General features: G+C 36.3%; 2 protein-coding genes across 3 annotated transcripts; one reads left to right on the forward strand and one right to left on the reverse strand.

The window, feature by feature from the left end:
- Nucleotides 1-587: 587 nt before the first annotated feature.
- LOC143468349 (histone H4 transcription factor-like) lies at nt 588-6272 on the forward strand. Of its 2 annotated transcripts, XM_076965504.1 has the most exons (15): nt 588-859; nt 1053-1150; nt 1554-1679; nt 1830-1938; nt 2024-2203; nt 2369-2446; nt 2565-2685; nt 2901-3039; nt 3147-3271; nt 4461-4559; nt 4668-4813; nt 4935-5028; nt 5107-5159; nt 5511-5605; nt 5756-5925. In XM_076965504.1, exons 1-15 carry the CDS (start codon nt 733-735, stop codon nt 5774-5776), a joined length of 1611 nt encoding a protein of 536 aa, XP_076821619.1. In that variant the 5' UTR covers nt 588-732; the 3' UTR covers nt 5777-5925. The 2 variants fall into 2 exon arrangements, with proteins under 2 accessions (XP_076821619.1, XP_076821618.1); XM_076965503.1 differs by lacking the exon at nt 5511-5605 and having other exon boundaries at nt 589-859; nt 5756-6272.
- A 1511-nt stretch (nt 6273-7783) lies between these two features.
- LOC143468346 (F-box/WD repeat-containing protein 5-like) lies at nt 7784-14677 on the reverse strand. The gene is made up of 15 exons (XM_076965501.1): nt 14087-14677; nt 13867-13971; nt 13575-13732; nt 12933-13136; nt 12655-12789; nt 11139-11252; nt 10935-11064; nt 10456-10855; nt 9973-10079; nt 9399-9489; nt 9063-9140; nt 8874-8997; nt 8463-8542; nt 8091-8267; nt 7784-7985 (listed from the first exon to the last, which is right to left on the reverse strand). Exons 1-15 carry the CDS (start codon nt 14265-14267, stop codon nt 7913-7915), a joined length of 2157 nt encoding a protein of 718 aa, XP_076821616.1. The 5' UTR covers nt 14268-14677; the 3' UTR covers nt 7784-7912.
- Nucleotides 14678-21298: the final 6621 nt, after the last annotated feature.

The following is a 21298-nucleotide window of genomic DNA, read 5'->3' on the forward strand; positions in this document are numbered from 1 at the left end:
TGTTGGATGGGGCTTCCTGAAATTCTGAATATGGATTAAGCAAGCCTGGGGGTATATCATACTGAAATAAGACTAAATTTTCATTTTCTAAATTCTTGCAACACATGCCTAAACTCGAAGTAGATTTTTTGATGTAAAAACCTGATTTTGCCTATTTTCAAACCCAGTTTTCAAACACTGTATGCACGCGACCTGGAACTTTGAAGCATGCCAGCTGGTAGGTGACTTTCCACACTAAAAAACAACACCTACCATAAAGCTCTTTGATTGGCCGACATAGGATTTTTAAAGGCCTATGTAAGCATCTAACAAAATCAGATAAATCTTAATTTCTGATACACATGCATCGTTATATTTTCTGTAAGTGAGGTCCTTTGTATGAAAATGACACAATACATGTGAAGTAAAAACCAGCAGGTGATATCACCACCTTTTTTTACTATGTTAACGTATTGTTTTGTTTATTAAAAGCCTCAATGACAACCATGAACTATTGTATGGCTCTTACAATGTCAACTTTTGTTACTATGTCTTACAATGTCCACTCTATCCAGTAGATATTTTATTTCCAGGTGCTAAAATAATGAATTACCGGTACAAAATTTCTTTTAGATAATACCAAAAGGTTTAGGCATAAAGATTTTATGGGCGTATATAAAAGCTTTAATTGTATTTAAAGTGCTCAATTATCTCGTTTCTTTAAGCTTAACTGTGATGAGGTATTAGTTTCCAATGGGGGGAAGAAAATGTGTGAAGAACGAAGAATTGAAATTGCAATGTGAATGGGCTAAGTGTCGTGATATCTATAACGATTTGGGAGAATTTTATGGTCACCTTAATAGCCATTATGAGGACAAAGGTAAAGCGTAGATATGTATTGCTTGCTGTAAGAACGCTGACAAGTAAGCATGTCATTCCACACGGGAAAAACAAAAAGCATTTTCTATACATTGTATTTTAGTTTGTTGGTTTTTAGTATTGATACTCAAGGAATAAGCACAATCTAAAGCTATAAATTTAATTTTCTTATTAAAATGACTATCCTTGTTAAGATGGTGATTTGGCATGTCAGTGGAATGAGTGTACCTATGTCACACAGTCGCGAGAAGATATGCTACGGCACATGTATTTTCATGGTTATCATACTAAGGTGAAACAAAGTTGACTTGGTAGTGTAATGTTGAAAGTGTCGGACTTGCGAATATGCGTACCAGGTTTGATACAAATTTGTCGGTGTGACATTATCATTGTAGTTCTCTTTGGCAATGCATTTGTGGTGCTAGGTTTTGTTCAGTAATTCTAATGACTAGTTCCAAATACAAACAAGACCACAAAAATTAAAAATCTGAATTAAAACATTGCATGCAAGCAAGCTCCATGAATATTATTCGTTGAGTTGAAGTCATGCAAAGACATTTCTGGGTCCAGGGATAAATATTCTTGTCTGGTAGCATACCATACCATATAGCATAAATTTTATTGTTAGCCGTTATAAACTGATGTATAATAGGATCACTGTCATTATAAGTCTGCTTTTTTATGGTCCTTGGCAGGTGAAATGGTGGGGATTGTTATGCCAGCAAGAGGAAAAACTGGGGGAATGTCGAGCCTTGCATAGTCGCAACATCATCCCTGAGCTACCTGATGGCTTTCAGTGTGAATGGACTGATTGCATGATGGTATGGTTCGGTCTATGAAGGATGGACAGTGTACTTCTTCATACTTCAATACATTTCTGTCATTGCTATGACTTGTCAATATACTGTATTTGAAAAAAAATTTCTTCATTCAGTTCATTGTGTCTAACATTGCATTTTATTTTGTTCCAGCTTTGTGATATCCCAGACCAGTTTTATATGCATGTATATGAGCATGCTCTTTTCGCTGAAGAAGAACCATTGCCAAATGGTGCAATGGGTTATGTTTGTCACTGGGAAGGTATTGCAGATATAGATACGTTTCATTACTTGAACTGTTTAGTTTTAAGTATGTTTAGTATTACCTTAGACCTTTCAAATTTTAGGTTGTAACTATACATATGAAACTCGTGCAAATGGAAAAGTCAGTACGGGACGTTTCAAGCTGAGAGAACATTTGCGAACACACACCAAAGAACGTTGCTACGCCTGTCCTTGGTGTGGCAATCTGTACGTCAATCGGACAAAGTTTGCCGATCATTTAAATCGACAGATAAGTGTTGGAAGTAAGTGCTTGCAAGTTTTTCAAAAATTTTTCTAACTCTAGGGTCATTGGGTTAACATTTACCTATAACATCACTAAAAAAAGATTTGTTACATATAAATACGTCAAATGACTCTTTGGAAGTGATACTGCTCTACTCTGCTCATATCAGTTGCCTATTTCTTAGGTCACTGTTTTCAATGTACTCATTGCTCAAGAACCTTTGCCACTGAACGACTTCTTAAGGATCACATGAGACATCATGGTGACTATACTTTTCATTGCCATTAAAAGTTTTTCATTATCTTGAAAGGTTGAGAGAGTTCTGAAACTGCTTTTAACAGACTAAATTTTTATGATTGTGAGGTATAATTTTTACACAGTCAACCACTACAAGTGTCCAAAGTGTGCAATGACCTGTCCCAATCCGTCTGGCTTGAAGCATCACATGCGTTATAAGCACTCTGATGAAAGGCCATTTTCTTGTCAATACTGCCCATACAGGTAAGGCTATTTTACTTCTTTGCAGAGTAACATATATTACCACTAAACATGATTGTACGTTGACCAGTAGAGCAGTGCATAATTTAATAAATCGGTTGGTTAAGTGGTAGCCATTGATTCATAGATTTGTGAGTATATCTAATGCTTTCCCATATTGCCAACTGCCATGTCATCAGTTGGGCAATATGTAAATTTTTCACATGTATTTTGTGTAGATCAAAAACGGCTTATGACCTTCAAGTACACATGACTTTCCACCAAAGTGATCTGTCTTACAGATGTCACATAGAAGGTTGTGATTACGCTGTTAGGTCATTACAAAACCTGCGATATCATTTTAGAACAAAGCATGTAGTAAGTGTTACTGACGTCCAAGACAACATGTCAAAAATTTTTTTTTTTATATTATAACGATCTACAATCTATATCATTTCAAAGGGATGCTGCACTTCTGTTTCTAGGTTGGTAAAGGAAAGTGTTATGCTTGCCACCTCTGCAGTAAACGATATGGAGTGGGATTTCAACTAACACATCACCTTCGCACAGCACACAGCTTTCAATGGCCACCTGGTCATTCTCGATTTAAGTAAGTGGGATCAGTTATTCTCCAAGTAGAAGTATTGTGTAGCAGTAATTTTTCCCTTAGGCAGTAGTTCCCAAACTATTAACTAGCGACGCGCTAACGCTGTTCATAAGATTATCAAGGTGACGACTATAAATATTTCTGCTAACGATATGTTCTCCAAACACGGTTTCTATCAATGAGGGGGAGGCAAATAGATTGATATTGAAAATACACTACGTTGGGGTTTTAAAACGGAACCAAGCTACCGCATGATGTGCGGTCCCAAACAAATCACAGGTCGCTTTTGACCTGTTCATGTTTTGATTATCGAGGGTTACTCTGCGTATAAATCATATTCTAGTGATGGAAATTGCAGTTGATATATGAAGTTCATTAAAAAGTTTTATCTGCATGAATATGGCACTTTTAGTCATTTAATAGTGGAAAAAAGTAAGCAAAAAGCAACGATTTTTTTAAACTTTGAAACAGGCAACTCCGCTTGAAAGTAAACCTTTTGCAATGTGTTTTTTGTCGTTATGGGACAAAAGAAAGTAATGGATTGTTTCATTTCAAAACACGAATGATTTTGTACCAACAAACAAAAAAGAAAAACTTTGCAGATACGAATCTTTTGCATACGCTGCATTGTCCACAAGACATCTAGTTAGCTAATGTCTGGATAATTCAGAATGATGGTTTGGTCGATTGTTACGGATAACTTATTTGGTCAGTATCATATTTGTAACGTTTGCACATAGAATACTTTAAATCGTAACTGTACAACAAATGCTCCATTGTCTTCCCAAAAAGATCAACTTTGCAATCAGAATAAGAACGTGAAAACAACGTTTCATGAGGTGTTCAGTTGGAATTGCTGAATGTACCTGAACAGAAATTGCATTAACGAAAATTTTAAAAAAGCATTGGAAATACAAATTTTGAAAACGTGGAACTCGCATAAATCGCACATTAGTATTTGTCATACAAGTGTAGGTTCACTTATTTTGCGGAGTAGGCTACTGTGCTGGTAAAGCCTAATCAGGCAAATGTGGCATAGTCTGAGATCGTCAAACACGTTGGGAACCTGTGCCATAAGGCTTTGTGCTTACGTTGTGAATCACTGTGTGGACTGTACTGATTTTTGTTATTACTAAAGTAGCATTATGGTATGCTACGCCACTTCAAATGGGTTTGACATTCTGTATTACAGATACAAAGAATGTGATGATGGTCTGTTTCGACTGCAAACATTTAGATTCGAAAGTGTTGAACTTACTGAAGAACTGATGGTTGAAGACCAAACTACTAGGTCAGTATTAAGCAGTTATCTTTTTATTCCGATCTAGTCAACCTCTATAGTAAATGTCGCATAGTGAGTTCTACTTTAATTGAAAGTTCACCGGTCTCATTGTCACAGCGCTGAAGCTGAGATACGTACTCTGCAAGTGCCTTCGACCAGATCTAAGAGCACTGCACAAAAGAAAAAGCAAATTTCCACCAAACCGTTAGGTGGTTCGACAATCACCACTCGGTCTGCATCATTGCTTATTCAAAAAGCTCGTAGTAAGTAAATATCAGAACACACAACACTAGTTGTTTGTTGACTATAAACCTCCTACACACCTTGTAAGGTCTCTTATTTTCCATTTCAATTTTGTATGTATTGAAACCAATTGCTTTCAAGGAAAAAACAAACCTAAAGCAATGCCTCAGAGAAGCAGAAGAACACGTTCGAAGAAAAAAAGTCAAGTAATAGTCGATTCTAATCCTGGTACCAGGTACTCATCGTGCAAACTTTGCTGACTAGTGATTTAATACTTAGCTTCACCAAATAACCTCGTGTTTTAAATATGCAGCTCCATCACTTTTGCAAGTATGAAAACGTTAAGTCTTCCTGCGGTAGATCACGGTGAGCAGTTATTGTTGATCTTACTCAATTTTTGTCCACAAAAGTAGTACTGTTGATAGCGATGTGCTAGTACTTAATTTTTAGCGGTTTTATAGTTTAGGTAGATACGAAGTTAGTGTAAGTAGTTGCTAATAACGCAAACGGTTTAATGTCGTTAAGATGAATAAATCCTAGGAGCTTACTTCATCAAAACAGAAATCTCGCGTCAAGTTTTATACTCAGTATTACAGTCAGAGTAGTCTTAGACCAGTTATTTTAGAAAGTGCAATGTTTTTACAGGAATACTAAGAAATAGAATGGCATCAGTTGGATATTTTAATGTGATATGTGAAAGCATACTATTAAACGCAGATTTCAGCCAAAGTTTTTCGAGTAGTAGTGATAGACGACAGTTTGTAGATAGTCAGCTCATGGACTTGACAGTTGGGCAGCCTGTGTATCACGAGGTAGACTGGATTAGTAGGTTGTTATATCATTAAACGTATTGGAAATGATATGTATGATTTTTCTGAGAAAGATTTTCTTCAGCATACAGTGCTCCTAGCGCAAGGGAACGGTAATGACGTTCGAAAGGCTCAATGTTTCTGTTCTTTTAGGTTCATCAGGAGAACTACTAAATTCTGTCAGGGAAAATAATCTTCCTTTACCAAAAGTTCGCCGCATCGTCACGAAACCATTAAACCCGATTCAAAATACATCTGCTGTAGCGCCGAGTCCCGTAAAGTTAGATGGGGAAGAGAAAACCCATTCTACTTGTCAGGTTGTTGACGATGTATCTCCACAGTCGAGCAGCACAGAGCAAAATTTGGCAATGGTGGATGGAGTGTTGGCGACGGACGACAACGGGGACTTGATTTCAGTCATGGTTGAAGGGCAGAAATTTTTCGTCCTACAAGGAACGCAACAGAACTCACCTCAGTCCGTCACTTACTGCTTGGTCGATGCCAACACCTACGAAGATGCAGTCAATTTGTGAATATCTTTTCTTTCCTCTTTGTACCCCTTAATACTCCATGATTTCTACTATGCCCAAAAAATTGCTGTTATCTGCCCATTTCGTGTTTTGTTCTATACGTTTCGTTTCATGTTACTATTATAAAAAGAATCTTAACACATGGCGTACGTTAAAATGGCTGTGCACTGCCAACTTTCAACCCACCTGAAAGAACTTTGCAAACTATTTTAATTGCACAAAAAGAAAATGTTTTCGAAGCTGAATATTACAAAAACAACCGATGCAAGACGTTATACAATATACGTATGCACATAAGCTTGTGTGCAGTGGTAGTCAGTAACGAAGTAGTTTTATTAAAGTAGTTTATTTCTTCTACTTTGGCTACTTAGGTCGTTTTCTTCATAGATATTTCTACTTTGACTTGTAGTATTTAGGCAAAAGTAACGGAATTACAGCAGTTTTATCAAGTATAAAGTAGTCAGTGTTTTAGTTCGAAGATAATTTGCGGTAATTTTCATTCGCAAGCAAATCTGCACAAACCGTTTATATACAGTCTACTACTTGATTTTTACATAACAATGCTCTGACGAAGGACAAAAGTATGTCTGACACTAGTTAGTTTCATAAAATTATGCTTTTTTTGCAGTTGTATTGCTTTCAGCAGGCTTGTGGTAATTTGTGCTTTCACAACCTGATACTTTAGATCGATAACTACTTCGTACTTTCAAAGAGTAGTTTATAATGATCCACTTTATACTTGAATAGTTTTGAACAGCAATACTTCTACTTGAAGTGGAGCACATTTTTTCGGGAGTAACAACACTCTTGCTTAAGTAACCTTAGGTGGGCAGTCGGTATTTTGAAAGTACCGTCGGTACCGGTACTTGGCAAAAAGTGTACCGACGGTTCAGGTATTCGGTACTATTTTAAAAAGTAGTTTGATACTTTGTCGGTACCGGTAGTTTTTATATAAAAGATGCTGCTGCAAATGCAATGTTTGCCGCTATTATGCTCTCGGTAAAGGTTACTCCAGGTCAAAACATTAGTGACGTTAACCATCACTGCCTGTATGTAGTATACGTCTTTTCCTTTACAAAATAAGTTGCGTAAGAACGTGCGTAAGGCGGCTGTTTGATAATTTAATTTAAAAACTTCTGTATTTCGTATAACGATAAAAATAACTTATAACTCAATACGATATCATGATTAATGTAGGTTATAGAAGCGTGACTGGTACATTTGGCTTGACTTTCTGACCGAGTTTAGATACCTTAGACTTGGCAATTTCATTCTCATGTGGAGCTTGTCGGCTGTTGCATTGTGCTCAATAAAGCGAATATTGCTGTTTGCTTTAGTCTGTCAGATGCGTTGGTATTGGATTTTAGTTTCTTGCGTATTGTTTGCGCGTTGCGAGCCATCGACCTGTGTATACTGTGTACTGGTTAACTTTATCTGGAACATGCATGTCCTATAAAATGAACAATTGAATGAAGGATGCGACAAGAAAAACGAGTACAGAACCCAAAATCACAAGATGCTTAAGCAAAACGAAACACCTTTGCCTGTATAAATCACAAAGCCAGTACAGTGTGCTTGATGACACACTCTGTAGAATAGTCGTTCTTACCTCAGGTCGTTGAATGTGATGCGTCTTAAAATTGCAAGCAAATTTTTGCATTATAATTTTATTCAAATGGAAACACTAGCCACCAAAATGTACAAAGTACGAAACAAAAAACAGAAATCGAACACTGGAGCGGAACAACTACTCGACAAACAATCCCACAGGATCTAGGTATTACAAAGACGTCGGTTTTACTGGATGCATGCGAGATTTCGTTCGCGATTTCGCCCGAGCTCCGTTAAATAACCTAAAGAAAAACAATAAATTAAACAAATTACTTTTCGTCAATGGCAAGGAGACCGCACAGAGAACGAAGCGTGCTGTTAGTACCAAACGCTTTTGCTGCACTTACCTGTGGAAAGATTTTGAGCGCCAGATTTTGATTTTGTTGTCGTCGCTCACAGAAACCGCCATAGAGGAGTCACGCGGGTTCACCGCTACGCAATTGACGACGTTGTCATGAGAGAGTGAAGCAACGCAGCTATGATAATGTCTGTCCCATATGTAGCCCCTACCGTCTTCAGAACCACTAAAAGCAGGAAATGCAAAATGACTCGTTTTTCGTTAGCCATAATCAAGCTAGTTCTACTCAAGTGCTACAAGCACGCAGAAGAGATGATGGTTCAATATGTCAAGGACAGAAGTATTCAACCGATTGTCGTTGAAATGGAGCGGCTCATATCTTCTGTTAGTCAAGAAATTGTACCTGTTCCGATTTGCTTACCTTGACACGTAGTGATCGTTGCTACTAAGGTGAAGAAAAAATACATCGCTTTCAGCGTTGTGGCCCGTAAGGGTAGCAATCTATCAACATAAAGCAACAAAAGTTCATTATAATTGTTTTCAAAATTCATGTCTGATTTGTTTACGATAGGCTATAGCACACTGCGCGGGCCACTTTAACGAGCTACGATTGTGGAGCGTAGGTGATCCTCAACATGAGTACGTGTTGGTCCGTGACTCCTAATATGCTATGTAAGAATATCACGCAGTGTAACGCAAAGGTTCTAGAAGGTCCATATGGCGTGTTTCTTATATTTGCATAGCGTATTCACTGTCACGGGTGGAAAGACTTGTAAGAAATGATAATTTAAAGATTAGTGTGGTTATGGGGTGCTAATTGCTTTCTACTTACCTTGTTCATAGTTATAAGGTCATAAACGAACATTTCAATTTTAGTCGATATTGGCGGTGGTTGGTCGGGCAAAATGTCCACTTCTGATTGACCGATCCACCTTCTCACGTTCACGTACAAATACCTAAGCGTGAAAGCAAGTCAGATGCTATGTTCGTTTTCGCAGCAATTGAAATACGTTTTATTTACCTGTTGCATGGGGACAAAGTCATTCCTACACACTGGCCATGTAATTCCAACACATGGTCCCAATTATCTACTTCTGGCCTGTAATTGACATGGGGGAAATTAAGTATTGATTTGCACAGAACGCTTTTCACACATAATCATTACTTAGTTGCCTTTTAAAGCTATCATATTCAAGACAAGGTCCCAAATCAAACCACATTGTCTGCATTATACAGACTGTGCTTTATATTATATTTTCGTTAAACTAAAAAACTGTGACTTTTATATGTGCGCTTTTAATAAAGTAGTAACCTAACCTTTCAAAATAATTACAATAAAACCATTTAAATGTAATACCTGCTGTAATCATGAGCATGGTGTGATAACATCTGACCTATATCTCTTTCAACAACTTTGCTGCATTCTTCTTGATGAAGTATTTTAACACCTAGGAAAAGTATGTTATTGTATACATTGTAGAAACTTCGTATTACTCATATCATACAGTAGTTAACCAAGTTTGTGTGCATTTATCAGGCGCTAGTATTATAAGCACCTATTACTCAATGCATGACAGCAAGCAAGTCAATGGGTTATTTTGATACAAACGCAACAAAGAAAATGAAACTACTACACTCATTCGTAAACAGCAATGATTGATATGCAGTCTATATATAACTTCCACCAACTAATTTCCGACTGTTAACTGCGCATCTGACAGTGCTTTATTTAGTCTGGGTCTATGACTGGTTATGGTTCAAAATATGACTCATTCAGTAATCCAGTACTGAATTATAATAATAATCGAATGATATTCAAAAAGCTCTTAGAAGTATAACAGGATAAGATTTTGCAATACAATACACTTGTCTTAATTCTACTTACATAAAACATAAAACAATCATTTACTGAATGTAATGCTTGTACAAACCTATTTGGTGTGGTACACACACACGACTTCCTGTAAAGCACAAAAACAACTTGTAACGAGCAGGAAGGGAAGCAAATGTCACTTCTTCGTCTGCGCTTGTAGCTGAACTTTTAGTACAAAAGGAACGTTCATTAGCATAATTACACAATCAAATCTACTATGAGATTGGAGTATCAATATTTTATATTTAGGATTAAAGCAGAAATGACTATTATCAGCAATGCACGTCACTGGAGTTTTAAATAGCATCGTAATTGCAATCCCTGGCCATGATCAATGTGTCATTCATATAGTCAATAAACTTACAGTAACAAGGCGTTTTACTTGAGTATACACCTGTTTAAGTTTAGAAAATAATAAAGTCTTAATGCTTCATAATACAAAGCTGTTTATTTGAAATTTTATGTGACGCATAAAATACTTCTTCAGTTTATGCAACTGGATGTTTCCTAGATTCATTCTCAAATTGTGAATAATAAACACCTTGTGTCTATTTCACTGCCTGCTAACTCCTGATTTTTTCCATTGAGCAGGAGTTGTTTTTTACAAATTTCACAAACTGGTACCACAGGTGATGTATTGCTTGTTCCAGAAGTGTTTGTTGAAAATGAACCCTGGGCTGTAACTGCATTACTGATGACTCCAGCATTAGACATTTCTGTGAAGCTGTCTGTATCTGTTCCTTGGATCCCACATGATTTAAGCAACCCATTAGGATCATGTTCTTCAACTTCTGGGTTATCTTGTGAATTGCACTGAGTTCTTTTTGAACAAAAACTAAAACAGTTTGTTGTAGAATTCAGTTTTGCAAGTGATGTCATTTTCATCCGCTTTACATTCCGCTCTGGTGATGCTTGTATTGAACATACTTCACAAACTAAACCTATACAAATAAATAACCATTGTAAATTAAAAATATGTGACCCGCCCGTCTCCCGTAATTAGAAAACAATTACAAAAACCTCTTGTATTTTCTGAAGTGCAAGGAACTTGCTGATTCCGTGAGTAACTTTGTGGTAGTTTTTGAAGATACTGATAGTGAATAGTGTGCAATAGGTCCTTCACATCTTTTGAGACATTTCTTTTGACAACCTGATTTGTGTTCAAAACATCTTATGTTAAAGCAGACAACCATACTTCATACATATCTTCTTCACACCACCAACCTGCCGCAATGGTTTTGTGAGATCTGCAACATGTAGGTAACTAACAGTTGCAAAATTATCACATCTGAATAAGAATGATCTTGTCACAGTGGATTGATGAAGGTCTTCAACTTCCTAAACACAACATCTTGAGTGAGTTAATGCTGCACAGATCGGACAGTAATTACGAAGCATGCATAGTAGAGCTACTTTTATGAACATGTGGTATAAATCATGTTATGATACACATATTTTACTTTTTGAACTTGTATATTTCATTCACACAAAACTTCGCTAACTAGATTTTTCATCTGTCTGAGTGTACTGCGCAAACAAAACTAAATGCCTACAATATCTGCATTCGGCTCATGGCCCAGCCCACGTTGTCATTTTCCAAAACTGGGCAGAAAACGAGTTTGAAATGCAATTTAAAAAAAATATCCTTGGACAAAAACTACGTCATCATTATTTCAATGAAAAAATCATACATTTGAAGCTGATTTTCACAGTTTCTCATTAAAATAACATGACTGTTATAATATAGGAACAGAATCCTAACCTTAATGTACCCTAAAATCTAAATCAATGCTTTGCATATCCATTCCCCTGACGTAACTTAACAATGGGCTGTGCCCCACCTACTTCGGAGTAATAGTCACTCCCTAAAAAGTATTGTTTTAAAAAATAGCAAGGATTATCAACTGTGTATTATCATCAATATCTGCATTACATTACTTTATGAATCTTTACAATATAACTGTTGTAACTTCATTGTCGCACTTGTTACAGCCAATTTTTCTACAATAAATCAACTATGTACAGTACGTATTGAAAATGTGGTAATGATACCGTCAAAGTGATAACATTATACACAAGCAAATGAGGAAGATTGTTTGCTTCGTACAAAAGTCGATCACATATTATGCTGTTAAAGGTACAATATAGAGCCGTGGAGAAAATTTCTTCCATAGAATGAACAATTTTTTCTAGTAAAGCTACCAAAACAGTCGAAAATTTTGCAATATAAAAACTCAATTTTAAATATCAACGTGTGATATTAATGAACTTTGCCAAGATAGCACAGTTTTACTATAAAAAACGCACACCGTAGTAGCAAAAACTATGTAGTTACTTACGGCTGTATGGTATTACATGCAATCCATATTTTAATGCACAATCACAATTGCATTATGACGGCTTGGTTAAGATATTTTACTTTTATAGCTGTTCAAATTTTAAAAGAACATTTGAACAGAAAACTTTGTATGGTGGCTAAACAGTGTTAAATTGCGTCTGTTATTATAAACTGTGGGAGAGAATTGACTGCATACACCTTGTATAATCTAAATGATTTTACGTCAATAAGAAGTTAGCTATGAGTTAACAAGATCTGGATACTCACAGGTGAAAAAAAATAGGCCAACGTTGTTAAATGGTGCAGACATATTTCTTAGTCCACAAATGATATAATTTACACTCTAGCTAGAGAATCATTTAACATTTAAAAGATGTGACTCATATTGGCCCCCTTCATTACCTGCCCTGATTTATTCAGGATTACTTCACATAGACATTGCATTGAGTATGAAATAACATGGGCTCGTGCTGATAGGATGTGTGATTCATTCAACCAGGTGCCCATGACATCATATGGCCTAATACGCACGCGAGCCTAAACAATTGAACAAAAATCATTAAGGAAGTAACAGCAATAAATTTTAAGTACATATAATTTCAAGTTTATCATTTTAGCATTATTTGTAGCAAAGATATTGAAACAAGTTTGCGTGAACTTTTCAATTTCAATAACATTACCTGAATTGTAAACGTTCCGGCAAAGATATTATAAATAACTATTTCCCCGCCTTGTTCTGACCCAGCACAGCGTCCAGAAACCAGAAGCTGCGTGTCACATGGACTAAACTGAGACATTTGTGTGTATTCCCATGAAAACAGAGTATTTGTCCCACCCAGGTGGGAGCTAAAGACGGTGTCAAAAGGCCAATCAGCATTGTATACCTTCAAAACAAAACATATCGTATTTATTCCACGTTAGAAAAATTAACTTAAAATTCACTTCTATTCTAATATATAAATATATAGACTTTTTGATAAGGTTATGCCAAACAAAACAATTCACATTGATGCAAATAATAGATTTTGATATTCATTCAAATTAGATATTTTCATAATAATTAATTTATCTGCCAAGCTAATAAATTGTGCGAAAACTTGTTACTTTGTATATGAAAGAAAAAAATCACTCTGTTTTTTGCTAGTGCTAAATCCCTGAAAATTCTAGCAACCATCCTACTATCTTTTTATGCAATCATACAACAGAAAACTCATACTGTTGCGACTTGTAAGATTTGGGAGCAAAAACAGTTGACACTTAGGAATAATATTTGGATTCGTGTTCAATTTGGGACCTCCCTACTGTACTTTAGATATACTTACTTTCACATATGCATCTTTTGAACACGTGCAGAACATCATGCCATTGTTGGAGAATGAAACATGTAACACTTCGTCAGTATGTTCTTCAATTTTCTCAAGCTCCACACATGGAACTCTGTCGACTAATCGTTCATACTCTTCCTTCCAACATATTGCACCTAGGTTGGTAGATGAAATTTTGGTGCTTAGTTTACTAATAAATAGAAATAATTGAAACATTGAAACTGATAGCAGTCTCTAAGGTTTTTCACACATGCAAAGCAAAAATTATCTACTGGTATTTGGTTTTAACCTGGTCTCAATGGAATTTCTATTTTAACGTTGTAGTCTCGTTTTAGTCTGCGCTCCCAAAGAAATTCTAGGTCTGCAAATGATTTCCATCTGCGACAAGCTCGACCTATGAAAATAGACATCTCATAATAAATCAGCATTGCTAAGGGGTGCACTTGTAGAAAAAAAGGTGGATGACATATTTGAAAATGGCAAGCATGTATTTTTATTTTTCAACAAACCTGCTCGAGCTAAATCCTTGTAATTAAGCAACTGAAAGATTTCTATAAGACAGTCATCTGGTAAAAACTCCCAGGAAACTGTGGAAGTTTCCAACACAACTCGATAAACTGGTTTATTGTCCTGAAAACCAGATACTGATTTTTCACAGGAGTCGTTGATATTCATGACTTCTCTCTTCATTGTTGAAGTGTTACGAGGTCTGAAGGTTAATTGTGTCAGAAATTTTCAGCTTGTGTGTGCAAAATAAGATTCTTGTCTTTTGTTCATTCCTCAGTGTTAGTTTTCAGTTTCCAATATTCGTACATCAGTAATATGTCATGAGTAGTCAAGTTATTACTTATGAGTACAGCCTATGTACATAAACACACAAATAAAAACAAAGTAAACATGTACAATAAATTACAGTCAAACCCTGTAAAATCCAACCTTCAGACATTGGGCACTATAAAATAAAAACACTCGTTGTTGCTATGTACTATGATGTCATCAACATAATGACCCTGACTGGAAAATAGGCTATCATAGTTTTTAATGAGAAATTATGCACGCAGAAACACAAATTTTCACATGACCATTAAACCTCAGTATATATATTAGGATGTTTCATTTTTTCACCATTTTGGAATTTAAAAAAGCTTGGGGTCTCCCTAGGCGGTATTTTGGGCACAATGAAAGAATCTAAACTTTCTTTTTATTTATGACGTCATTTTGAGGTTGCACCCCCTTGTTGAAGTTTCAGTGGAGGTGCATTGTTTTAATTTGGCGATATCTTGGTAACCGATTGAGCTAGGGCCATTATCAAGATGTCAAAAGATGCAGAATGGCTGGTTTCCTATAACCACTCAATACATTTTAATTGCATTTTCGCTCTAGAAAAAAAGTTAAGAAAAACCTAAGTTTTGACATATTTTGTATGTTGGGAACTACATTGTGATTTGCATAAAAAATATGTCAAAACTTAGGTTTTTCTCAAATAACTTTTTTTCTAGAGCGAAAATGCAATTAAAATGTATTGAGTGGTTATAGGAAACCAGCCATTCTGCATCTTTTGACACCTTGATAATGGCCCTAGCTCAATCGGTTACCAAGATATCGCCAAATTAAAACAATGCACCTCCACTGAAACTTCAACAAGGGGGTGCAACCTCAAAATGACGTCATAAATAAAAAAAAAGTTTAGATTCTTTCATTGTGCACAAAATACCGCCTAGGCAAACCCCAAGCTTTTTTAAATTCCAAAATGGTGAAAAAATGAAACATCCTAATATATATACTTTAACCTTCGTTCATTTTTTTAAAAAACTTCAAACACGAACTTGGTCTTAAACTTTGTTTATTATAAACATGAAAACATGACATGAGAATAAAAAAGTTTGGTATGCCAAATGAGGTTTAATGCAGAAGTGAAAAACCAAATGACATCATAATTTGGGTAGCACAGTAGCAGAAGCGTAGTTTTAAGTTATACAAATGTATCGCAAGCCCAACTGGAAAGTACGGCAGTTTTCGATGAGAAATTGTGCGTGCAAACAAGTAAATTTTGTTTTAGTGTGAAGGCGTGCGATGAAGCCTCAACTCTTTGTTTATTTATGATAATTCAGTGTGATGAGCAAAATATGTGGCGTGAATGTTGATGAATCTTGTGCATGCAGGTGTCACACTTTTCATTATAGAACACGTGGTTTTGCACATTTGCACTATAGGCCTAAGCAATGACGCTGCATGGTCTATACTCTATAGTATGCTATGGAAAGCGGCACACACGCACAACACTGATCAATTTACATGCTAACCTTTTCGCATTCATTCCAATTTACAATAAACAAATAAAAAATTGAGGCTTATGGGCTTTTAAGCCAGATTGGAAATTTGCTGTTTCTGGGTGAGAAATCCCCCGTGCAATCAAGATGAAACAATAACCATTATCAAATTTTTATCCCCAGCGCCCTGACTAGAAAGTGAGGCAGTTTTTGATGAGAATTCATGCATTCAAAGCCGAAAATTTTGGTGTGATGGCGTGCAAAGACGACTCTATATTTTCTTCATTTATTACAAATCATCGTGAAAGTAAAAAAGTTTGGTTAAAAGGTTAATGAACCTCATGCGTGTAGATGTCACTATGGCCCCGCACAATTGGCAAACTTTCTAATGTGAGGCTTAAGTAGATTTGCAGAGGTTGATATTGCAGATGCTGATCTTATCTGTCTTAACTTGTTGTGCAGACTTAATTTGCCTGCTGAATTAATGATCTGACTCCGTGGTTGCGTGCGGTTAGAATTCTCTAACCTCTTGTCAGCCGAAAGCTCTAACGTTATTACAGATACAGTTTATCAGAAACGGTCCTTTTATTGTAGGAACTGTACAGGTTCCGAATATTACACACAAACTTAGTAATCACTAATCACCGTTTAAAACAGGTCTAAAGAATTGCAATCAACACGACTAACGTAATACGTTCGTACTACTCTGTATCTCTCTGTCTGCTCGTTTACTCGCGTAGAAGTTTGAGCTTATATCAGCGTGGAGCGGTGTGAGCGGAAATATCCGACGTAAAATACACGAACATTTCAGAACGTGCGAACGATAAAAATAAAGCGTTGGCAATGGGGATTACATTCAGTTAAAACTAGGGCGTTTTGAAATCACCTGGTAACGTACTAAACGGCGTTTTCACATGAAGTTATTTAGAGCAAGTTTCCAAATATTAAACGACAATTGCAGTGTTAGCAATAAACAAAACTTCAATCAATAACTGGCAAACACTTTCCCAAGAATGATCAGATATAATGGTATTAAAAATGCCACCCAGGCCACTACAGATTTGACTTTCTGCAAGTACGATTTCTGGTCACAAATCATCACATTTCTTACTTTAAATAACAATAAACGATCCTCAATATAAGCTAAATCAGTAAGTTTATGCCCCAGCTACTCAAATTGTGACGTCATTTGGTTGTACACTTCTTCATTAGATCCCGAAAAACTGTCTCACTGCTGCTGCTGCTGCTGCTGCTATGCATCGGACCATCAGGCATGAAACTTCGGGAATATAGTTTTGACAGCTAGGGAAAGCAAAATTCGGTCTTTTGCTGGAGTTTTGCATAACGCTAACAACATATTCCACCATGAGCGTGGTCCACGTGGAAGACTGGAGATCTATTTTTATGGAATCCAAGTTAGGCCTCCAGCACGAAAAACAAACCTTTGTTTGACATCACAACATAAGCTAATAACATTAACCTACAGCGCCACGTGTGGCAGCAAAGATAACTTAGAAGATTAATCAGTTAATAAAACAATGTGGTAATTCGTTGTGGGTGCAATTACGTTGGGTGCAAATCCGTGGGTGCGATTCCTTGGGCGCAATCACTCGTGGGTGCAATCACTAAGGAACCCGAAAATCTATTAGGGCAAGGTTATAAGAATATACTTGAATAGGGTATTGCTAAAGTAGGCTGAATTTATCTTGTGAAAACGCCAAAAGCTTTGGTAGCTTTGCATATTAAAACTGCTATTTGGGATTTTACCTACAAACTGTTAAACATTGCTGACTACTAATTAGAATGTCCTGGTTTAATACAGAATATTAAAATCGGAAAAAGAAAAAAATGAAATACAGTATTCCGTAACTCCCCGTTGTTGTTGAGCGTGGTATTCTCAGATTCCTTATTTTCCCCAATCTGTCCGTTTATCAATAATAATGCTAAGCCTATATAGCCTATAACCAATAGTCTAGCCTATATATATATACAGATAAAATAGTAAATTAAAAGGAGTATTGAATAATAATTTAGGTTGTCAAAATTGTAGGTTTTTACTTATGCCTGCATGTTGTACATTTTGTTATGAGCAAATGCATTTGTCTAAACTTTAATGCAGAATGCCCAGTCTAGTGAGGCTACCACATGCCTTTGCACCGAGCCAATTTGTGGCATACATTTTGCATGATGTATATAAAACTTTGAGTAAAAGTATATAAACGGTTGATTCGTTGTGGATTGATGTGGCTAACTGCATAGCCCTATATAATTTGACCAGATAACATTGCTTGGTTAGAAACCAGACATGAGACGGGTAACAACTGTGACGTAACCGTCACAGTTTTTGCTTACATAACTATTTATTCTCAGGCAAATTGTATTTATAAAAGAATTGTATCTCTGTCTTGATTCACCTAGTTTTCAACAGTGAAAGATGTAGTAATTTGTATTGACCACACATACCACGCTTGTTACCTCTGACGGTCGAACTAATAAAACAGCTGGAAAATGAGTATGTGTTTATCTGAACGTATGCAAGTCATTCTTAAGACAACTATTAACCAGCGATTATTTACGCCTTGAGATGAGATTCGTCAGTATCGAGGAATAGCTGCGAAACAGCATCAACTACACCGTCCATCTCGTTCGAGTAAAGAATGACAGAAGCCGCCAATCCGGCATGTAACATTGATGGATGTTATTGTTATACGTCAAGTAGCGCAGTAGTCTACACATTCTCAAATTGTTACACAATGTTAATGACGAGATTATAAAGTTCTTTATAATGATTCTTTCACGTCATATAGACCTATACCTGTAGCCTAATGACCAATCCATTTGTTGCGCACTTACTAACGTAATAAAAATAGTCCACAATGCAATAGTGCACAACAATAGTCCTTGCATCACTTAAACTCAAACATGATTCATTATTTCTGCAATAAACCTGAATTACATTGATTAGTATTCACTTCAAGACAAATTGCAATTTTACAAACACAAAAAAAATAGAAACAATTACACAAAACAATTAGTAAACTGGAAATATTTAAACCAGAAGAAACATACTGTATTTATACACAAGGCTTTCATGCAATGACAGATAGAGGCGGTGGCTGACTAGGCTCCAGCTGGGGGCCGTCAAAATTTTAAGGGGCAGTAAGTTGAAAATCACGTGCTTATAACCACAGATATGACGTAATTTTGGTGTTAAATAGACTTCGTCTGAGTCTGTTCATTACGAGAAAATTCATCTGTCATTTTCTTACATTTGTCCGTTCTCTTGACAATATTACGTCACTTTCTTTATTTTACGGTACCTACTCATCAAGTGCTGCACACATTCAAAGGCCGACTAGTATGAAGGTAAAGTTTTAACGTCATGACCAACGTTTCTGTTTGGTTCTAAACAAATTCATTATTTGCAATTTTCCCAGTTATTCTTGAAATATAATAATACCAATTAGTCAAACTAAGATCTAAACAAAAACGTTGTCGTATTTGTTGGTTAATGTTAAACACCATTGCGATTTAAGTCGTAAAATTCTCCGCATCAAAAAAACAACATTTTGGCAAAAACAAATCGAAGGTCTTTACAGACAACTTAAGTTTTGCGTTTTAACTTGGGTTACTGGTAGTCCTGGAGCTAAAGCCGATAATATCCTAATATGTCATTTGGATGACGTACGATAAATTTACCAACTTTACTTAACAGAAAAATTGCGTCTATACCTTACTGCTTCTAAACAAAGAGCCTGTAGGCCTATGTCGTTCAAATTTATGACCCCGACAACATGATGACGAATCAGTTTTACTTTTGTAGAATTGGCAACTCACCGCAGTATTTTAGCATTAATAAAACCTCGTGCCAAATTTGAAAAAAATTTGGATTTTTGATAGGTTTTGATATTTCTGCAAATCCGAATCTGCTGACTTTCAACTTAACAAAATAGCTAATGAAGAGCAAAGGAATCAAACAGATATATATAATTTCTCAAGTTTGTTGGAGAATTAAAGAAATCTGTTTTTTTGCTTGCCTACACAAAATCACTAAAGCTATTTGCAACCATTTTACAGCAGCCAGAATGATTGATCGATTAAATTGAAAAGGTGTTTTTTGTGACAATTTCACACGAAGAGTATTTCGAAATTTCTGGTACCATTAAATACATGACGACAGATTGTAGGTTAAAATTTAAGTATGTATAACGTAATATCAAATCACTTAGTAGCCTACTATTGCATGATTTTTGATGATGCCTACTATACATTTTTCTCTATAACAACGTTTGCATCATTCTTTTCGCTTCCTACAATCTATGGCAAAAAATAAACGATAGCCTACGATAATTTTTTGTGTCCTGCTTGCGGTATGCTTTTTATGATGTCACAAAATGTTGGTGGCAAAGCAATGGATATATTATCAAAATCAAAACAAGCAAAGCACTCCCCTCATCAGCTGATAATGCTAAAGATGCCGGGATATGAGATGAAAGAATACTTGCATTTAGAATTGCTACATTGTTAAAAATAAGGCAAAATAAGGAACAAATCAAAATTAAGGTTATTTGTTAGAAGTAAGGACAAAAATAATTTCTACGGCAGTCCACGAAAATAAAAATAAATCTTAGAAATAGAAATGATATGGAAGCAGGGTCGGATTTAGACTGCGTGGGACCCATGGTTAAAATTGAGCCAGGAGCCCCTTACGTATAATTGTGGGTATATCATGCAATAGTAGGCTACTAAGTGATTTGATATTACGTTATACATACTTAAATTTTAACCTACAATCTGTCGTCATGTATTTAATGGTACCAGAAATTTCGAAATACTCTTCGTGTGAAATTGTCACAAAAAACGGTTCCAGGTCGATTCAACCCACGGACGATTCAACCCCGGACGATTCAACCCACGGACGATTCAACCCAGGACGATTCAACCCCGGACGATTCAACCCACGGACGATTCAACCCGCGGACGATTCAACCCGCGGACGATTCAACCCGCGGACGATTCAACCCACGGACGATTCAACCCACGGACGATTCAACCCACGGACGATTCAACCCACGCACCTTTCAACCCACGGACGATTCAACCCAGGACGATTCAACCCCGGACTATTCAACCCGCGGACGATTCAACCCACGGACGATTCAACCCCGGACGATTCAACCCATGACGTCACCAGACGCGCTGAAAGGCCTTCCCTCTCTTGGTGGCTTTTGTTTCAAGTAGGCCTCTAATTTGGGGCACTGGAATTGTTTGCGGTACAAGAAAAGAGAAAAACGGAAGAATAATATTACAAAATTACAAGTTTAATAGATTTTGACCTAAAAGACACAATTGACCGTATCTTGACCTAACGAAACCATTGACTTTATATTAGCCTAATAACTTCTGTACTACACGTCGCACAAGACTGAAATTTGTTTTGTGATAGCATTC

The sequence above is a fragment of the Clavelina lepadiformis genome, chromosome 8 (genome assembly GCF_947623445.1).
Source record: "Clavelina lepadiformis chromosome 8, kaClaLepa1.1, whole genome shotgun sequence".
NCBI classification, from domain to species: domain Eukaryota; kingdom Metazoa; phylum Chordata; class Ascidiacea; order Aplousobranchia; family Clavelinidae; genus Clavelina; species Clavelina lepadiformis.

Bases quoted from the DNA above. Each gene is read 5' to 3' on its own strand.
- LOC143468349 (XM_076965503.1), top strand. From the start codon at position 733: ATGGGGGGAAGAAAATGTGTGAAGAACGAAGAATTGAAATTGCAATGT. The intron at 1,151-1,553 runs GTGAAACAAAGT...GGTCCTTGGCAG, and splicing joins TTCATGGTTATCATACTAAG to GTGAAATGGTGGGGATTGTT. The intron at 5,029-5,106 runs GTACTCATCGTG...TTAAATATGCAG, and splicing joins GATTCTAATCCTGGTACCAG to CTCCATCACTTTTGCAAGTA.
- LOC143468346 (XM_076965501.1), bottom strand. From the start codon at position 14,267: ATGAAGAGAGAAGTCATGAATATCAACGACTCCTGTGAAAAATCAGTA. The intron at 13,972-14,086 runs GTTTGTTGAAAA...CTATTTTCATAG, and splicing joins CAAGGATTTAGCTCGAGCAG to GTCGAGCTTGTCGCAGATGG. The intron at 9,141-9,398 runs GTATTACATTTA...TGTCAATTACAG, and splicing joins CATGCTCATGATTACAGCAG to GCCAGAAGTAGATAATTGGG.